Here is a 17,794-nt window from a genome sequence, read left to right as displayed (position 1 = left end):
TGATTTTGAAGACGTGACTAAATTAATCACTGGCATAATAATGCCATTTGTTCTGCAGCAGGCAAAGTTCTTACTCATTTACTGGAACTGTTCTTCATGTTTCCAGGTCTGACTCCACCCTCAAAAAAACTTTTTCCTTAAGGAATTTATAAGTTCACTGACTGAAGTTTACTTTTATAATGAAAAAAGGCTCAGCCTACCTTGGCATTAGTAAACACCGTCTCTCGTTGTACCTTAAGACAATACAATGTGAAAAGGTAACCCACTTTTTCATTAACATTTGGAGCAATCTTTTGGCAGGTATAAATATTCAAGAACCATCAGTGCATTACTTGCCATTTACATGGACATGGAGACATGCTCACTATATCATAAATGCAGACAGTTTTGTGATATTCATTTTATTTTTTGCTGTACAAAGGACCCCTGAGAGTCTTAAGAACCACAAGATGGGATGGTACCACCTCAGTTAGAAAAATCAAATATGGCATTTGAGAGCATCCCCTTAACGTAAAACATCAGTCATAATAAAATTTGCTCAGGAAGTCCATTTTTTCTTCTTCTTCTTTATCAAAGTTGCTTACAATGCTGCAGCAAAAAAATAACAGGACACACAAATCTTGAAGGGGCTCTTAACACTGACTGGTAAAGCCGTAAGAGACCAAAGAGCAGCCTCAGAGTTTGCTGCTTTCTTTACGAACCAGTCACATGAGACATACATGAGAAGAGCTGATTAGAAACGTTGCAGGCAAAAAGAAAAGGCATACAATTTAAAGCAGTCTCAGTCAGATCTGTCTGTGTCCTTGCTGATGTTCCAACATAAGTGATACAAACACAGTGGTCGAGTATCTGAAGGCTCCGGGGAATAAGCACAGCTTCTCTCTTTTTTTTTCTTAAATCAATCAGATCTTCCCTGGGTCTTCTTTGAGTGTGACAGTTCTGTTAAAAACAAGCTGAAATGGAAAGGAAAACCATATTACAGCATGTCTTACCACTAGAGTGTGTAGGTATTTAATATAGACCTAAACGACCTATGTAAATAGCTGCTAGCTATATAAAAATAAAGCATTTCAAATTTGATTTGACTTTAACTGTACCTTATCAGCTGAGCTGTCGGGATCCAGGGAGAAGTAACCGACTCTCTCAAACTGGAATTTATCCAAAACTTTTGCTCCCTTCACTGAGGTATCCACTAAGGCACTGCTGATCACCTGCAGGGAATTCTGGAGAAAACGATGTGAGAAGATAAGTTTCAGGTAAACCCCCTGAAACTTGTAAAAGTATTCATATCCTTTAAACTACTACAAATATCATATCACATGCACAACATTTACTGAATTTCAGTAGGATTTTATGTGAAAGACCAACACAAAGTAGCATATTTGTGAACCAGAAAGACAATTATACATGGTTTGGAATAAATCTAAAAAGTGCCCAGTGTATTTTCTGAATCAAAGCTTAACCACTGAATGATGAAGATACATTTTTAAGTCTTGCCAAAGACTTACAGGGTTGATGTCACTCAGGAAGCCGCCAGGCACTTCCGACGGATCCTCCGGGTGCTTGTGCAGGAAGCTGCAAAGCGGGCGAGACTTCTCATTTAGTTGAGTTTTTAAATCACAGGTTGTTTAGTAGTGGATGGCAGTCGTTGTTTCTGACTTACAGCCTTTCATAGAGACGCACTTCACACACCAGAGGCTGGCTGACCCAGTGGATGAAAGCCTTTGGTTTCTCTGCAGTCTCTGAGCTGCAGCAGGTCACTTCCAGTTCCACCACTTTACCCTGAGAGTCCTGAGTAGCAGAGAGGAATCAGATGACTTATTGAGTAATAACTTCATCGTCATGTGGTGATTTAACAGTTTATCCAAAACTAATGTTTGCACTGAACAACCTTGGAAGCTAAAAATACTGGTAAAAATCAGAACGATAGGCATGTGTAGAATTATATTTCCTTATTTCTATTTTTAAATTTTACACTTAATTATTTCATGTTTAACTTAATGCATACTTAATTGAGACAAATTGTGCCTTAAATCTAATTATTCCATGTGACACAGGTAAAGATATATTATCTTAAAAAAAAAAATGCATGAAAAACATGCAGTAATGCAGTTTAAATATGTAGCTAAACCAGCAGCAACCTGTGGCTGGTTTAACATAAATGGATTCACCTCGTTCTTACAAATTTAACTCCCTAAAAATGGTTTTGACTCACTGTTTCTCGAATTTCTTGTATTACAGTGATATTAAATGAAATAACTTTGACATTTACCTTGATTACTTTCTGGACAGAGATGACATAGCCAGCATGTCTCAAGCCAACCGGCTGTTCTGGAGTCAGACGCTTGTAACCTTTCTCCATTACCTGCAAAAAAAATAAAATAAAAAAAATCAATAAGTCCACAATGAAAGACTTCCACAAAAATATTGTTGGAGCTCTTTGTTTATCGTCCTTCTAACCTCTCTGAAGTCGCTCTGTTCAATGAATACTGTGCATGTAAATGGAACGGTGTGGGCGCCTTTGGATTCATTGGCAGGAAAGTCTGGTACCCTTACATCCATCTGTGAGTGAAGACAACAGCAGTCTGATTACTTAATGAGGTTAAACTTCCATCCATTTTCTTACACCCTTATCCCTAGAGGGATCCGGAGGGGTGCTGGTGCCTATCTCTAGCAAACGTTTCGGGCGAGAGGCGGGGTACACCCTGGACAGGTTCGCCAGTCCATCGCAGTGAGGTTAAATTTAACCTTTAAATCTTTAGCACATGTATTCTTTATTTGAAAGTAATTTAACAAACCTTTGTGTCCTTGGGAAGGTTTGTTATGGTGACCTTGAGGGGTTCCAGCACCGCCATGGCACGAGGAGCGGTGTCATTCAGGACGTCTCTCACACACGACTCCAGCAGATGAGGTTCTGTCGTCGTCTGGGAAACGGTTACACCAACCTGAAACAGAGGCAGTTACAATTACACAACAGCATATTCCTTTTACATTGAAATCATTGTCGATCTGTGCAGCAGATCGAAATCCCTCCACTCTACATACGCGTGCACAGAAGTTATTGATGGCCTCAGGGGGGAAACCTCTTCTCCTCAAAGCAGTCAGAGTGAAGAGTCTGGGGTCGTCCCAGTCTCTGCATAAGGAGAAAAAAAAAAAAAAAGATCAACAAGGTGTATGTGGAACCAAAATCAAACACAAGGCTTTTAGGGTAATGCAGAGTTTGCTCTATTAGTCCAGAATATAGTAGTTTGAAGTAATTTATACTCAAAACTTTCAATATCATAAGCCTCAAGTCTTAAATAATTCAACAAATTAAACACTCAGCAGATTTTTATTGAGAAAAATGTCTATTGACATTTTGTTATGTACAGCACATCCTAAATAATGAAGAGTAACTTTTTGTAACTTTCAGAAAAGAAGACCAACTGATTTTCTAAAGGCAGGTGGTTTTAGAACCCATCTTCTATTTTGTCTTTTGTTCAAAGACAATTTGTGTAAAATCTTCTCTTTTCTGCAAAATATTTTATTAAATGTCTGTATGGCATGCAGTTTTTTTTTTTTAAATAAAAACCTGCTTTGCCTTCTTTCACAATATGTTTGCAATTTTAATTGATATTGTTTTTATCCTTGTGACTACACACAGAAAATCCAAAGGTGTATGAGCAAATGTATTGCGAAAGGACGCAAATAAAAAAATTAAAAAATCCCCTTCGTTTCCCCTAAGGGGATCCGTAAGAACCAGAGTGGAAAAAAAAACAACATAAAACATACATTTAATCTTAACATAAATAAAGATTTGTTTTGTCACCTGACCACGCCAGTCTCAACAAGTTTGATAATTTTCCTCTTCGACACAACGGTGTAGGTGAGGTTCAAGCGGCCGTATTCCCACTGAACGGGACAGTACAAGTCCAGAGCGTTACACAGCCAGTAATACGAGGAACGCCTAAAAAACGTTTATGAAAAAGCAGAAAAACTCGATCAAACCGAAGCCTTCAAACCAAAGCCAAGAGCAGTTTACATACAGATCAAACACCTTGATATACCTGGCTTGAAACTCTTTGGTACACAGAGAATGGGTGATGTTTTCAATAGAGTCACACAGACAGTGGGTGTAGTCATAGGTGGGGTAGATACACCTGAAGAGGAAGATGAACCAAAAAAGTTAATCAATTCAAACTGAGTTAAAGAAATGAAAACTAAAACATGTTTCCTTACCATTCGTCTCCTGTTCGGTGATGAGGCGTGTACTTGATTCGATATGCCACAGGATCCATCTTCCCATCCTCCATGACCATCTTCATCCGGAGCGTGGCCTCTCCCTCGGCGAACATGCCCTTCTTCATCCTCTCAAACAACACCAGAGACTCTTCGATGGGTCGGTCCCTCCATGGGGACGGAGGAACGTTGTGGCCTTTCAGCTCCTCACCCTTCTGATGGCACACATACGCATGGCCCCTGATGACAGTCAGGGTGATCAGAAATCCAGCCGTCCATCAAAGCAAACTCCCTGCGTACGTTCTCGACCCCCGCTTACCTGCGGATTAGATCAACGGCGAGGTCGTAGAGTTTCTGGAAGTTGTCCGACGCGTGGGTGACGTCGTACGGCGTGTAACCTGTGAGGTACGGCTGCGCTGATTAGAAGCCGGTTTTATAATACAAGGATCGTACATAATATTCATTTGAAAATCTCCTGCTTTTCCAGATCTCAACTACACATGGTCTGAGTCACTTTTAGCAATTAAAAAAATACAAAATACAAAGATGACTGTGGTCAGGGCTTTAAGTATGGAACCTGGGGAAAAAAACAGACTGATGAACAGGAGGAGAAGCAAAGAAGGAAGGCCTGCAAACAAGGACGAAAGGAAGGGTTGACAACAAAAAGTTGACCGAAGACAACAAGTTAGAGGATAAAGCCTAGAAAATCTAAAGTTTGTCCATACACTGATTTTCTTTTATCATACTTATTTAGACCTGAAAAACACTTAAATCGCATTCCAGACTTTTTCAGATGGTGGAGGAATCCTGATGCATGCATCATGCTTACACTATAACCAGATAAAACATCATCTAAACACACCCAGCCACTCCACCATGTCCTTGATGGCAGTGAAGTACTTCTCCTCCTCCTTCTCAGGATTGGTGTCATCATACCTTAGGTAACAAATCCCATTGTTTGCCTGCAGAAAGAGTTTAGATTCAGAGAAAACTTCTTCACAGAAAACAACAAACAGATTTTAAGTTAGGCAAATGTACCTTGGCGTAACCAAAGTTGAAATTAATGGCTTTAGCATGTCCAATGTGAAGAATACCGTTGGGTTCAGGTGGAAAACGGGTACGGATCTGAAGCAGTTAAAGCAGGCAAAACTCAGATCATTTAATATGAGCACTTTTCATTTTATGTTATTTTAACTTTTCTGTACCTGTCCACCTGTGAACTCAATGTGTTTCCGAAGGAGATCCATTGTTTTTGGAGTCACAACATAACCCTCGGTTTTGTAGTTTTCTCCTGAAAACGAAAAAAGTAAAAGGTCAGACTATAAATAAATTACCCTGTGTTACATCGTTTAATGTTACCAATATGCAGAAAAATACCATAATGCACCAGGAAGAGATTTGACTGGTTTCTAAGAAATATAATCTGTGAATGTGTAAGAAGATATGACTTTTCTGTGCAGATGATCAATTATTATCAATCAAAGAAAGTAAAATATTTTATCCAATCTTGACCTGGTGCAGTTTGTTGTATTGCAGTGTGTCCAGACTACTAAAGTACAATAATACAGTCGCAGCTTGAAAAAAAAAGACATGCATTTTACTAATGCTAATGTTGACAACAAGAACAATAGAAACAATAACAGATGCTACTTCATCTAAATGCTAAGAGTTTTCTTCTCACCTGCTTTATGAAACTTCAGTGCTTCTCCTCTCAGCTGCTCCATTAGAGATCTTCCTTCCACAAAATTGCCATCACCTTAATATATGAACAAACAAACAAAAAAACACGCTCAAATAAGAAACAGTTCAATGAACTTTTGTCTGCTTGCTGCGGCTCACCATTCAATGACACCACCTCCTCTTTCTTCGCCTTCACGTCATTCTCTCCCACCTTTGCTTTCTGTGCCTGCATAACAAAGCATGAAGGATGCAGTGATTACACAGAGCCAGAAAACATAGCAGGAAGCAGCTCAGGTGAGAGTAGTTTAAACTTTCCCTCACATATGAAACAGCTCTCTTACCTTGGGTTTCTTCTCTAGATCCGCCTCCGTCTTGGGTCCCAGCAGGTGCAGGACCTTTAAGACCAACGGTAATGTGTAACGTCACCTGTTCGTATTTAATTAAAGCAAACCCTCTCCTCCTCCATTCATACCTGCACATCCACCTCGTTTTTGATCACCTTCCCTTCGGCCCACTTCAGAGCTGAGCGTGCTTCTCCTGCAACAGATAAAAAGACATTCTGTCTGTCTGTCTGTTCTGCTGTAATGGCTGTGATAATATTCAACCAAATGTGCGATCATACCCATTAGCAATCCCATGTTGAAGCGATACCTCTCCGTCAGCAGCTGCTCCTTGTGCTTCTTGATGACAGACTCAACCTGCGCGACAGTCCACTGTCACTCAACACACCACTTTGCAATAGTAAAAAACACAAACTATTGTGTTTGTAAATTGTTTACCGTGTAAATCTAAAGTGGAAGTATTGAGACAGTTTTCAAATGGTTTTGTAAGTAAAAATATTAAAAGTGTTGCATCCATTTTTATTTAATCCTCAGTCACAAAACTTTGCAAAAAAAAAAACTTTTTGCTTGAGTTATAGGTTTGAGTTTTCCTGAGTTGTGTCTCTTCCAGCTTTGCGCAGCTAGAGATTAAAGTTTTAGACCATTCCTCTTTGTGAATCAGCTCAGGCTCAGTCAGACTGGATGGAAAGTATCTAAGTATTACGTTTCCTATCAGTTGGACTTTAACTAGGACATTCTAATAAATGCAATAAAATGATTACAATAGTCTATTGAGGAACAGGAAATGATAACAGCAGGCTTTGGAAGTCACCAACACAATAAATGTGGCCTGTAAGGCAGCAAGTTTTGCCACTATGATTTAATCAATTTTACGAGACGGATCAGAGATTGCTATTATATTGCTAGGTATGGATGTGACTTTTTTTATTAGCTTACTTATAGTGCATCATGTACAAACTATGCTTTTGAAAACTGTGTGCTCAATTCCAGTTTCTAAATGCTATCTTAGAAACTGGAATTGTAATTTGTAAACTATATTGTGATAATTAACCAAACTGTTCAATTCAAGAAAAAAAAAACATTTTGTTTGTTTTTTTTTTGTTGTTGTTTTTTTCCTGGTCCAGACGGTCAGGACTACTTGCTTTAACTCACTGAAATCCTTTTAGTGACACTGGCTGCATGTTTAGGGTTTTTGTAATGCTGCAAGATTAAACTAAACGTCACTAAATGTGTCACTTAATTAAATTACACATGGATGGACTATATTTTCTAATTAAATTACCCTTTGCGGTAATTGATCCTGTGAATGTATTTAGAAGTATTGTTTTACAGGCTCAACACAAATACACACTACAAATTTCAGGAATTAATTTGTAAAAACCTTTGAAAACATTTTTTACTTCCGCTTCTATGCAACGGTTTGTGTTGGGTGTCATGTGGTGATATGTCAAAAAAGCTAAGAGTGCATGATTGTATTTGTGAGGCATTTTGCTTCAGATCAGTGGGAGATTATACACTTACTGCATCCTCAATCTGCTCCGGTGTTATGACTACACCTACACCACATGCTTCATCAAACTCTTTCTGACTGATGGGATCCTCGGGATGACTTTTGACAAAGTCTAAAGCAGCTGCAAAAAATATAGATAACATACGTGAGGAAGCAGTCAACATCAACCTAAGGTTTATTATTCAGTATTGGCTTCATCGTACATATCAAATGTTGTGAGAAATTACCTGCCAGCTGTAGTTCTGTACAGATTTTCCTCTGAGCGATGCAGTCTGACAGAAATACCAGGCGTTTGTTGTCTTTAAGGCGAGAGGCCATACTGTACAGCAAAGTGCCCATGGCTTTGTCCACTCCATTTGCCCCATTGACACGCTGAGCCTGTTTAAAACAGTTTTAAAAAATTGATCAAATTTGTTGCCTTTTCTCCAGCTCTGTCACAGTTAAAAATAGCAGTCGAAATAAGAGAAAGGACTCAACCCAAATTAAATAATGTGAAAAATATAAGCTTAGCTATAGAAAATGTAAAGCGAAAGTGGCATTTAACCATTGTGCGTGCGAGGACGGAGGCAAACGTAGAGGACTGTGGCAAATCATCCAAGTTTTACGTGTGTAGGGTCGGTTGGACCCCATTTGCAGACACAAGGGTTAAGCTTGATGTTTATTGCTTAGTTAGTTTCAAAACGAGTAAAGTTGGCGACATATCCCAGCTGCACAGGAGAGCTCCTACCTGAATAATCCCCTCCTTTAGTGCAGAACTCAAAGCTTCATTTTTCAGTGTCTCCTTCACTTTCTGCTCGCTGAGCCCAATCGAGGTGAAAAGTGTCAAAATTTCAGCCATTAGTCTTCTTTAGAAATCGGAACCACACAGACACAACGCCGCCGCACACTGTCTATCTCCTCAGAGGAAGAGCGAAAGAGAGACTTCCTGTCCAACGCGAACCAAAAATATTACGCTAGAAAGTTATTAGCCAATAGGGCACAAACCCCACACATGGAATTGACCAATTACGAATGAGCTTAGCTTGCAGTACAAGGCTATTAACCAATGAGCTGTTTGTTGACATCAGCGAGGGAGGGACTTCCAGAATTAGAGTAACGTTGCATCAGATTGATAGTTCAGTCACTATTTAGCAGAAACATGTAATATAATAAAATTTTATTTTTGTGAGAGATAATTTTAAAAACAGAAAAACGCTCTTTTCTATTTTAATTTTTACATGTGTGAATATTTCCATCGCAGAGTAACTTATTTTCTGTCCGTCATTTTCTGTGTTAACTCTGTGAAAGTTTTGATGGCTCCTTCAGCTGGCTCAGCTCCATTTATCAGCCGGCGAGGAAACCGGCACTCATGCAAACTTAAAGCTGTGAGATATCTGGTCCAAACTGCATACAAAATATCTGTGCACCACCTGAGCCCAAAATTCATAAAGTTCATCATATTCATTGACTTTGTTCAATTACCGACTGTAAGTAACATTATAGTTTTGCTCCTGACAACTGCTGCTAGCATTTTAGTGTCTTATCACATCCAACTTTGAGAGATCTAGGGGAGTCCATGTCACAGCAGGGCTGTGGGCAGCAAAAGAGTTAACAAATAATTATTAAGTCAACTGGTGGTAAATGTGTGCCTTTTTATCTTATTGCCTCATCGGTGTGTGGTCCTCAAATATTTAGGGTGAGGCCATCTCACCACCTCTAGCTAGGATAGAATCTCCTCCCTTGAAACTAGTCACCCGGAGATTTTGCCTGTTGACGGGTAAAGAGTGAATCCATCATATAGCTATGTGTACATTCGCTTTTCATTTTTCTGCAGGTTGCATACCTGCGACCTGCAGGTCGTTTATCGGTCAGTAAAGGCATCTTTTAGCTCCAAACAAGTATGGCCAAACATGCGGTGTTGTCGTCAGGGGCTAAATTGTGGCGATCTTTGCCATGCGCAAAGTCGGAGCTGCGACTGGAGCTCACCCTTGCTTGTGGACAAACTTTCCGGTGAGTGTTTACAGATAACTCATAACATTAAATGAACCGGAAGATACGAGTATTCCTGTGTTTTTCCATTTAAGCATCATTCAATTAATTCACAGCTGGAGAGAAAATGCTGATGGGCACTGGACTGGAGTCATAGGGGGGCGTGTTTGGACCCTGACTCAAACAGAAGACACTCTTTGGTACTACGTGTACACAAACCAGGGTGGAGCTGGTGGAGAAAACAGCTCAGAAGACTCTCTGAGGGCAGAGTCTGTCACTGCCTCACACCACTCTGAGGTGGAAGCAGAGATGCTGAGAGACTACTTCCAGCTGCATGTGAAGCTGGGGGATCTATACAAGGAGTGGGGTGCAGCAGACTCTCACTTCAAGAAGATTTCTGACATCTTTACAGGTTAGTGTGTTTGTTCATGCATAGTACTGTTTCACAGTGAACTGAACCAGATCTAAAATGTACTGCTTGTTGTTTCTGCAGGTGTGCGGATGTTGCGTCAGGACCCCACAGAATGCCTTTTTTCCTTCATTTGCACTTCCAACAACCACATCTCGCGTATTCAGGGCATGGTGGAGAGATTGTGTCAGGCTCTGGGGAGCCCTCTCTGCCAGCTGGATCAAACATCCTACCATGACTTTCCGACACTGTCCGCACTGGCAGGTGCGTGAAAATTTTGCATTAGGATTTGCTCGCCCTTTACAGGATTGACCAAGTCTCTTTGCACCCGAAAAATTACATTATTTTTTTAAACACTTCTCATTTTGCAGATAAACCAGAAAAAAAGCCTACGTTTTGTTTCCCAAAAAAGAAATTAGGGTTAGGTGTTGTGTAAAAGTACAAGGTGTGTAACTAATTTTTCAAGCCACTGTTGAACGGTATTTTTTATTGTGGTGCTTTTTGTCTGACGTACCCATATTTAGTACTTCATAATGTCCTTTTCAGCAGCTTTTTCTTTTTCACAGTTTCTTATTTCATATATGCTGCTCTTGTGATCTGCAGACAGTGGTGTAGAGGAACGTCTCAGGGATCTGGGCTTTGGCTACAGGGCTCGGTTCCTTCAGCAGAGCGCTAAGCAGATCCTGGACACACACGGGCCCCAGTGGCTTGTTGGTTTACGAAACGTCCCGTATCTGGAGGCCCGTGATTCTCTCCGAACCCTCCCTGGAGTTGGCACCAAAGTAAGACAGAATGCAAACATGTTAGATCCTTACATTTTATTGATATTAACTTAGAGAGCAGATATTAAGACAAGAAGTAATAATAGCATTTGTTATAGGTGGCAGACTGTGTTTGTCTGATGTGTCTGGATAAGTGTGAGGCCGTTCCTGTGGACACACATGTTTGGCAGATCGCTAAGCGGGACTATAAGTACACTTCTGATAACGGACAAAAGACCCTCACAGAAAAAGTTCACAGAGATATAGGTCGGTTTTTCCACACTTTGTTGAAGTTCTCCTCCTACAAAAACAAAATATCTAATGAACCTTTTCTCTGCAGGGGATTTTTTCAGAAAGCTGTGGGGCCCATATGCAGGTTGGGCCCATTCGGTAAGTATCATCATCCACTACGTTTCCATCTCTTTCACTGTGGATCTCCTGTTACCACTTATTTGCCTCTTTTAGGTTTTATTCTGTGCTGACCTCAAGAAGTTTCAGCACCTCAAAGAAATGAAAAGTTTAAAGCAGCCACAGAACGAAGAAGAGCGTGAAGGAGAGTGCAAGGGGCTAAAAGTAAAAAGAGAATTTGATGGACATGAAAAAAAGAAGAAACCCAAGTCGGAACGTCAGAAGAAGGCAAAGATGTCCATCAAGACGGAAGAGGTGTGAAACCACAGATCTTTAATCAGATCAGACAAACATGCACTGGAATTATTGTTTACAAACTTCTTGGAAATTGGTTCATGGGTATATTATCTCTCTTTTGTTTTGTTTTTTTAATCTGAGGGTTAGTACTTTAAAATTACTTTGTGCTCTTTTATGACTTTAGAACTATGAAACGAATCATACAGTGTGGATTGTTTTAAAAATATAGTTATTTAAAAAATGATGAGCCTGTAAATTTTAATATTAAAAGTGTGATCATTATGAGCCACAAACTCAGTAAAACTCATTAATGCTGCACTAGACTATTTCTACAGAGTACCAAAAGCACTGGAAAAAAATACTGTATTTGCTGTAATCATTTTGTGTGGGAATATGTTTGAGTTTTCTGTCTTTATAACTGATTTTATTGTCCAACATAGTGAGTCCTAAAGTTGGAATCAGGACTCAAAAACTAAAACAAATGACAAAACTATTGTAATAGAATATATCTAATCTAGTAATTACAAAGGAAGCCCAGTTGATTGTTTTTTTTATTTAAGGTAAGCAGAATAAAGGTACACTTTTTAAGACCTATTGGTTTAATATAATATTTGAAGCACATATGTTGCATTTTCATTAGCTTCATCGTAATTAACAGGAATAAAGACTTGAGAACATCAGTCTGTGTGTAATTAAGCTATACAATGTGTTTCACTTGGTGAATGGAGTTGCTCAAAACATAAACTTTTGAGTGATATTCTAGTTCATTGAATGGATTTGTATATATTGAACCACTTGTCTCTTCCACAGTAAATGTATTCGAACAGAAAAGCTTGCAAACCATTAATCGAAAATAGATTTTTAGAAGTTTAAATTTCTAATGTAGTTTGTGTTTCCAGCCTTTTCTACCATGTAAAGAGCTGAATCAGTGCATCTGTTTATTTATTTTTTTGCTGTTTGTTTGTTTTCTGCGGGTTCTGCTTCATGTATTCTTAATGTCCAGTCGGTCGTGGTGCATCATTTCCTGTGAAGCAGGTTGTTTCTTTCCACTGTTGCGATTTGCTTACTCAATGCGGAGGAGTGGCTCCAAAGTCTTTGACGTTATTGTATTATAACTAGCTTTGAAATGAAATGTACGCCACTGTATTTGAATGTGTGTGTACGATTGGATTAAATTAATTTCATATTTCTATGTATTAGGACATGAACTGGATACTTAGAGATGTAAAGTGCCTTGGATTATTATTTTTTTCTATAAAGAGGAACTTTATAAATAAACAGAATTAAATTTAAAGAAATGTTCTCAACTCAAATGATCAAAAAGTTCTTGAAAGAGACTAGAATTAAATCGTTTTTAAATGTGGCCAATTTTAACTGTGCTAAAATTGGCCTCTAGATGGCAGCACAGATTGATCTCTATTATTACAGAGAGTCCATGTGGTTTATTCAGCTTTTTGACACTTTTATTGGATGAATTGTCACTGCCTGCTTCCTTGGCTTGTCACTGGTGTTTGAAGGCATGTTGGAGATGCCTGCAGGATGCCACAGCAGTGGGTGTTTCTTCAGAGCATTCCCTGGATCAGAGTAGTATTTCTGTGTGTTAGCTCAAAAACAATCATCCTCGCTGAGTGATTCGGTGTCCATATGTTTATCTATAGGCACTTTCAGACTGTGTCAGCTGATCTTTTTATAGCAGGGGTCGCAGTTATCTGCTGTCAGTGCTCAGGGCTGCTGTGAGTGTCTCTGGTGACAGCAAGGCCGTCTAGGAGGTTTGATGTCCATGTGAAGGAATGACAGAGCTGCTTTTTAGTTTCCTTCATATAAGGACTCTTTTTAGATCTGCACGGCCATCAGGCTCTAATGTGAGAAATGTTTTTTGACGTGTCTTCGAGCAAGCGGAGGCCTGTGTGTGTGGCTGTTTCATCTGTGGATGTGCGTGTCGTACATCCATAGGACTGTTTTATTTTTGTGGAGCAGAGTGCAGCCATGCGAGTTAATGAGAATGTGACTCAGCTTTCATCCCCGCTCCACTTCAGCTGGGCAGAAGCTGCGTCTCTGCTGCAGGCAGAGTCACTGTGAAGATAAAAATAAAAAAATAAAAAATGAGAAGGGGGGATAGGTCAGTGTGTGCAGAAGGTAGGGACAGTGATGTTGGTGAAGGCACAAAGGACAGCAAAACAACAGTGGCCTGTGCGTTATGTAAGACGTGTGTCTTGACTTTTGTTGTACCCTCAGGGGTGATTCAGTTAAAAGGACAACTTACTGTGCCTACTTTTCTCTAGCATGAGTGTTGCTGCTGCCTACAAACACTTGGAGGCACCATAGTCAGAGCTTCCATGAAACGGAAAGATCTCCATCGATTTCCAGAAGTTGACAACAGCTTGGATGGGAATGTTTTGTGGTAACGGACTCTAAAATATTCCCCCTGAACAGTGTTGCCCATACACTGTTCAGGGGGAAGTTCTCTTGAAAGTGGGTCATATGCAAAAAAGGACCTTTCAAAAAATTTATTTGTAGACTTACTTTGGTTAGCAGTATGCATAAAGGTTAGGCTTTATATGCATAAAATATAAATAAGAAGGAAATTGTCCAGAAGAAAATAAAAGTATTTTATTTAAGCTTTAAAGAGATTTTTTTAATCATTGTGTTGCATCTTTCCTTTAATAACACTAGAAATATTTAAAAACTACTATCAAATGTTTGTTTAGTGTTTATGTATTAGTTAATCTAAATACATCAGAAAATGTAGGATATATTATTATTATTATTATTATTATTATTATTATTATATTGCTAAAACACAGTATTTTAAGTACATAAGCTAAATGCGGGAAGAAGTTTAAACTTAAATTATGTTCTGCCTAATTTGTTTATCACTAAGGTTAATATTAACATGTATTATCAGGCCTCAAGATGTTAAAATACTCTGTTCACAATACAAATGTTACATTCAAGTGCAAGTGGAAGTTTTTTTTTTTTCTTTAAGGAAAGCTAATCTTTATCTTTTTTAGTCTGACACAGTAGTTATCAATAAGTTGGAAAAAAATGTCACAATTAATGATTTGTGAGTAATCTAACTGTGACCTCACTCTACCAATAAAAGGACCAGTCTCTGTTTTCTGTCTTCTGTTTACACAGCAGTGTCAGATGTTTTCATATGACAGTAAGACAGACAAAAACCTTAAGAGTTCATCTTAGATGTGGTGAAATTTAACACTTCCACAGGCAGCTGTGATGAAGTCCGACAGAACAGGAAGGTGGTCCCCACATGGAGGTCTCATTGGGGCCCAAAGATGGGGTGCTTTGTTCCGTAGGATGAAGGGAAACCACAAAGTGAAAGACTGAGAGCACAGAGCTGCCAAGGATCTTTCAGATCTCAAACTGTTCTGACTCTGAAGTGTGTAGATGGTCGCTAGCAAAGCTGTTCTTAATAAAAGCGGCTTATTTTGTCAAAAAAGATAATATACGTCATCTGAAGGGGCCCTTGCTTTTCAGCCAAGGATTAAGACTCAATAGCTCATATTTTTAAGGAGGATGGTTGCATTTGAACCAGCTAAAATTCAGTTCAAATTAACTCTTTGAGCCCAAGAAATAAAGGGGCCTCGGGCCTAGCCACAGCAAACAGAATGACTAAAGAGTTGTAGCCAAGAAGGCGTAAAATGATTTGAAATAGGATAAACTGTGGGAAAATAATATTACTGAGACCAAAATCTGAAATATAGCTGTCACAGACATACATTTGAAACAAGATGCTTACATCAAATAAAAATACACATGTACCTTTTGTCCTCACTGTCTAAAGATAAATCAGACTAAGCTTCTTTTGTTCTACGTCAGTTAGAATAACCAAAATTAGTTCTGTAAACTAAGTGCCACAAAAATGAGTGAACATGTCAAATATTTATTAATGTTTTTAAAAACAGAAATTTACATACATTTTCTCTGTATTAGCAGGTTTGCCTTTAAATTGTATTACTTGGGCCACACATTTTGTGTTTCGTTCCTCAAGCTTCTCATAAAGGTTTGTTGGAAAAATATTTGAAATATAAACCAATTTTCTCATCACCAACAGTGGATTCTAAATCATAGGTATACCTATAAAGACGGTACTCCAAAATACAACGCTGGATTTTACCATGGTGTATATTTAACGAAACACAAGTTATGCCTGATTTAATTTCAGAAAGATTACAATGAAAAAAATAAATAAATAAATCGAATATATGCAGATGGTTTCTGTAGCAAATCTTTCCTGATTCTTGTTTGATTTCAGAAGAATGTAGACTTCTCTTAGAGAAATAACACAGTGTCTCTTGTTATCTTATTCTTCAAATTTTTAGGATAGCAAGAGAAAGAGAATCATGCCAAGAGGAAAGGTCAGTATGCTGCAGGCTCAATAATCTCACTGACTGATAGATGAAGAAACATACAATTTAATTAACTTGAAATCAAAACTTGAACACTCAATAAAAGATTAGAAAACAATCGTATTAGCATTTTATTAGTCATGATTAAAAGTTTGTGCCAAAGCAAATGGAAGCATTAAACAAAGCACGTCTTTAAATAAACCATTTTTTGGTATTTCATAGATATAGGACTTTATTTTTCTTAGGATGTAACCGCTGCTTTATTTTGTAGCATAGGGTGATTATTCCTCAAATTATACATTTCAAAATGTAATTTTTTAAATAAATGTTTCTTAGTTGTATTGAAAATCCTTAAAACTGTCCTGTAAGTAAGCTCTTCTAGACGATTTCCTTCTTATTAGAACCAGCCCCCTCTTTAACACCCTACTACTCTAATCTTGTTAGAGCTGTTAACACTCCTCTCATGTTACAGTTTTCTCTTAAAGAAAAAGCGAAACAAAAAGGTCTTTCGCATTTTTTAAGTTAGCAGTCATTTCTAGCATTAAATCCATTGCCAGCGTGTTGTTAGTCAAGCGGCTACAATGTTAGTCATAATCTATGGACAATAATGTGATTACCATCCAAAAGTGTTTCTGTTCCACCTGCTCAAAGCCTCCAGTGACCCCTGCTGGCTCAGTAGTAATTTAATGGCCTTAAGACAATCCTCTGAGCCACCCAGGTTATTTTAGGACTCAGCTCGGTGGTCCAGTCGGTTTGATGAAAGTGAAGAATACAAAAGAGAACTTTAGGAGCTGGGAATCGTTCCTGTTTGTAGTCTGGTTCTGAATCCACACCCACGGCCAATGTCAGATGGTGTCTGTGTTTAAGGCTTAATCAGAGCAAAGCCGCTGCCTTCAGCGTGTCCAGACAAGAAAATGTAGAAGTTATTGTAAAAACAGAAACACTCAGACGAAGCATGACAGAGTGGCTCTGAGCCAAGGTGCAGCATGAGGAAACTCTATCAGTTTGGCTCAAGGTGGCTTGTTCTCGCTCTACACACCCAGAATGGGGTGTAGCACAGCAGAGTGAGAGTATTGTTTCATCTGGACTCATCTTACTGTCCTTGTGGCTGTGGCACAAACAATCTCTCGTTCAAGCTACTGGCTAGACTTTTCAGTTAAATTAGTCAAAATGTAACAAAATACCAATGTAAGTCTTTCTATTTGCTTTGCTATTTCATAGTACATCCTTGCAATAATAATAATAATAATAATAATAATAATAATAATTGTGAGTGAAATGTGTCATAAAAACACATAGACTATAATAAAACTGGGTGCCTTCCCTTACAAACATTAATTCACACAACACCATCACACATAAGCATGGCATTAGAAATAAGACTCGCTCCGCTGGGTATAAATTGTTCTTATTTAGTCAAGACAAAAGCTTCCAACCAAAAAAAACAAGCTGTCACATTTACACGCCTCTGGTGATGTTTACATATGGCAAATGATCAGAGTTCATTTGAGTCCATTGTTTCCTCGTCTTTATTGGTAACAGCATGTTTTGAGCTGAAAATACTGCATGGATTTCAAGTTAGTTTGGTGACAATAAAGTCCTTTACAGTGGTTTGAGAAGAGAATTAGGGCAGACTGGAACTGTCATAATTTCATTTTCAAAGATTCCCAGTCATCTTGAGACAACTGTCTTGATCCATTGAACTTTTAATTAGAATTTTGTGTTATTCTGTTTGTTCTATTTGTATTTTGGATTTTAAAGTTTTATGTTTGGTTGTTTTACTCTGTTCAGTTATTCTGTCCTGTACGCTTTTTTCCTCAGCTCCTCTGGCCACATAGTCACAAAGCATCTAACTGTTTAGACCTACTTGCTCTTTAGCCACACTTGCCACACTC

At 38.6% G+C, this 17,794-nt stretch overlaps 2 protein-coding genes and 1 long non-coding RNA gene across 4 annotated transcripts; 1 reads left to right on the top strand and 2 right to left on the bottom strand.

The window, feature by feature from the left end:
- Positions 1-549: 549 nt before the first annotated feature.
- Positions 550-8,682, bottom strand: qars1 (glutaminyl-tRNA synthetase 1). The gene is made up of 23 exons (XM_007562281.2): positions 8,477-8,682; positions 7,977-8,127; positions 7,761-7,870; positions 6,521-6,596; positions 6,371-6,435; positions 6,240-6,293; positions 6,058-6,124; positions 5,900-5,974; positions 5,424-5,509; positions 5,257-5,343; positions 5,081-5,180; positions 4,538-4,616; positions 4,219-4,458; positions 4,047-4,139; positions 3,809-3,946; positions 3,046-3,133; positions 2,799-2,945; positions 2,461-2,562; positions 2,273-2,365; positions 1,664-1,791; positions 1,509-1,575; positions 1,098-1,223; positions 550-953 (listed from the first exon to the last, which is right to left on the bottom strand). Exons 1-23 carry the CDS (start codon positions 8,585-8,587, stop codon positions 903-905), a joined length of 2,334 nt encoding a protein of 777 aa, XP_007562343.1. The 5' UTR covers positions 8,588-8,682; the 3' UTR covers positions 550-902.
- A 422-nt stretch (positions 8,683-9,104) lies between these two features.
- Positions 9,105-12,212, top strand: ogg1 (8-oxoguanine DNA glycosylase). Of its 2 annotated transcripts, XM_007562280.2 has the most exons (8): positions 9,105-9,215; positions 9,563-9,738; positions 9,834-10,129; positions 10,211-10,390; positions 10,730-10,908; positions 11,007-11,154; positions 11,228-11,277; positions 11,353-12,212. In XM_007562280.2, the coding sequence occupies exons 2-8, from the start codon at positions 9,629-9,631 to the stop codon at positions 11,554-11,556; spliced, it is 1,167 nt and encodes a 388-aa protein (XP_007562342.1). In that variant the 5' UTR covers positions 9,105-9,215; positions 9,563-9,628; the 3' UTR covers positions 11,557-12,212. The 2 variants fall into 2 exon arrangements, with proteins under 2 accessions (XP_007562342.1, XP_007562340.1); XM_007562278.2 differs by lacking the exon at positions 9,105-9,215 and having other exon boundaries at positions 9,450-9,738.
- On the bottom strand, positions 11,659-17,075 carry LOC107837343 (uncharacterized). Its single transcript, XR_001663362.1, has 2 exons — positions 16,517-17,075; positions 11,659-13,605 (listed from the first exon to the last, which is right to left on the bottom strand). It is a non-coding gene; the product is annotated as an uncharacterized LOC107837343 (long non-coding RNA).
- Between the last annotated feature and the right edge of the window lie 719 nt (positions 17,076-17,794).

Source organism: Poecilia formosa, unplaced genomic scaffold (assembly GCF_000485575.1).
Source record: "Poecilia formosa unplaced genomic scaffold, Poecilia_formosa-5.1.2 Scaffold135, whole genome shotgun sequence".
In the NCBI taxonomy this organism is placed as follows: Eukaryota; Metazoa; Chordata; class Actinopteri; order Cyprinodontiformes; family Poeciliidae; genus Poecilia; species Poecilia formosa.
Note: the sequence above shows the minus strand (reverse complement) of the source record. Positions and strands in the feature narration are given on the sequence as shown.

Excerpts from the sequence above, each read along its gene's own strand:
- ogg1 (XM_007562280.2), top strand. The coding sequence starts at position 9,629 with ATGGCCAAACATGCGGTGTTGTCGTCAGGGGCTAAATTGTGGCGATCT. Across the intron at positions 9,739-9,833 it reads GCTTGTGGACAAACTTTCCG|CTGGAGAGAAAATGCTGATG; the intron begins GTGAGTGTTTAC and ends ATTAATTCACAG. Across the intron at positions 11,155-11,227 it reads AAAAGTTCACAGAGATATAG|GGGATTTTTTCAGAAAGCTG; the intron begins GTCGGTTTTTCC and ends TTTTCTCTGCAG.
- qars1 (XM_007562281.2), bottom strand. The coding sequence starts at position 8,587 with ATGGCTGAAATTTTGACACTTTTCACCTCGATTGGGCTCAGCGAGCAG. Across the intron at positions 6,436-6,520 it reads CAACATGGGATTGCTAATGG|GAGAAGCACGCTCAGCTCTG; the intron begins GTATGATCGCAC and ends TATCTGTTGCAG. Across the intron at positions 4,617-5,080 it reads GGACATGGTGGAGTGGCTGG|GTTACACGCCGTACGACGTC; the intron begins GTGTGTTTAGAT and ends CGTACCTCACAG.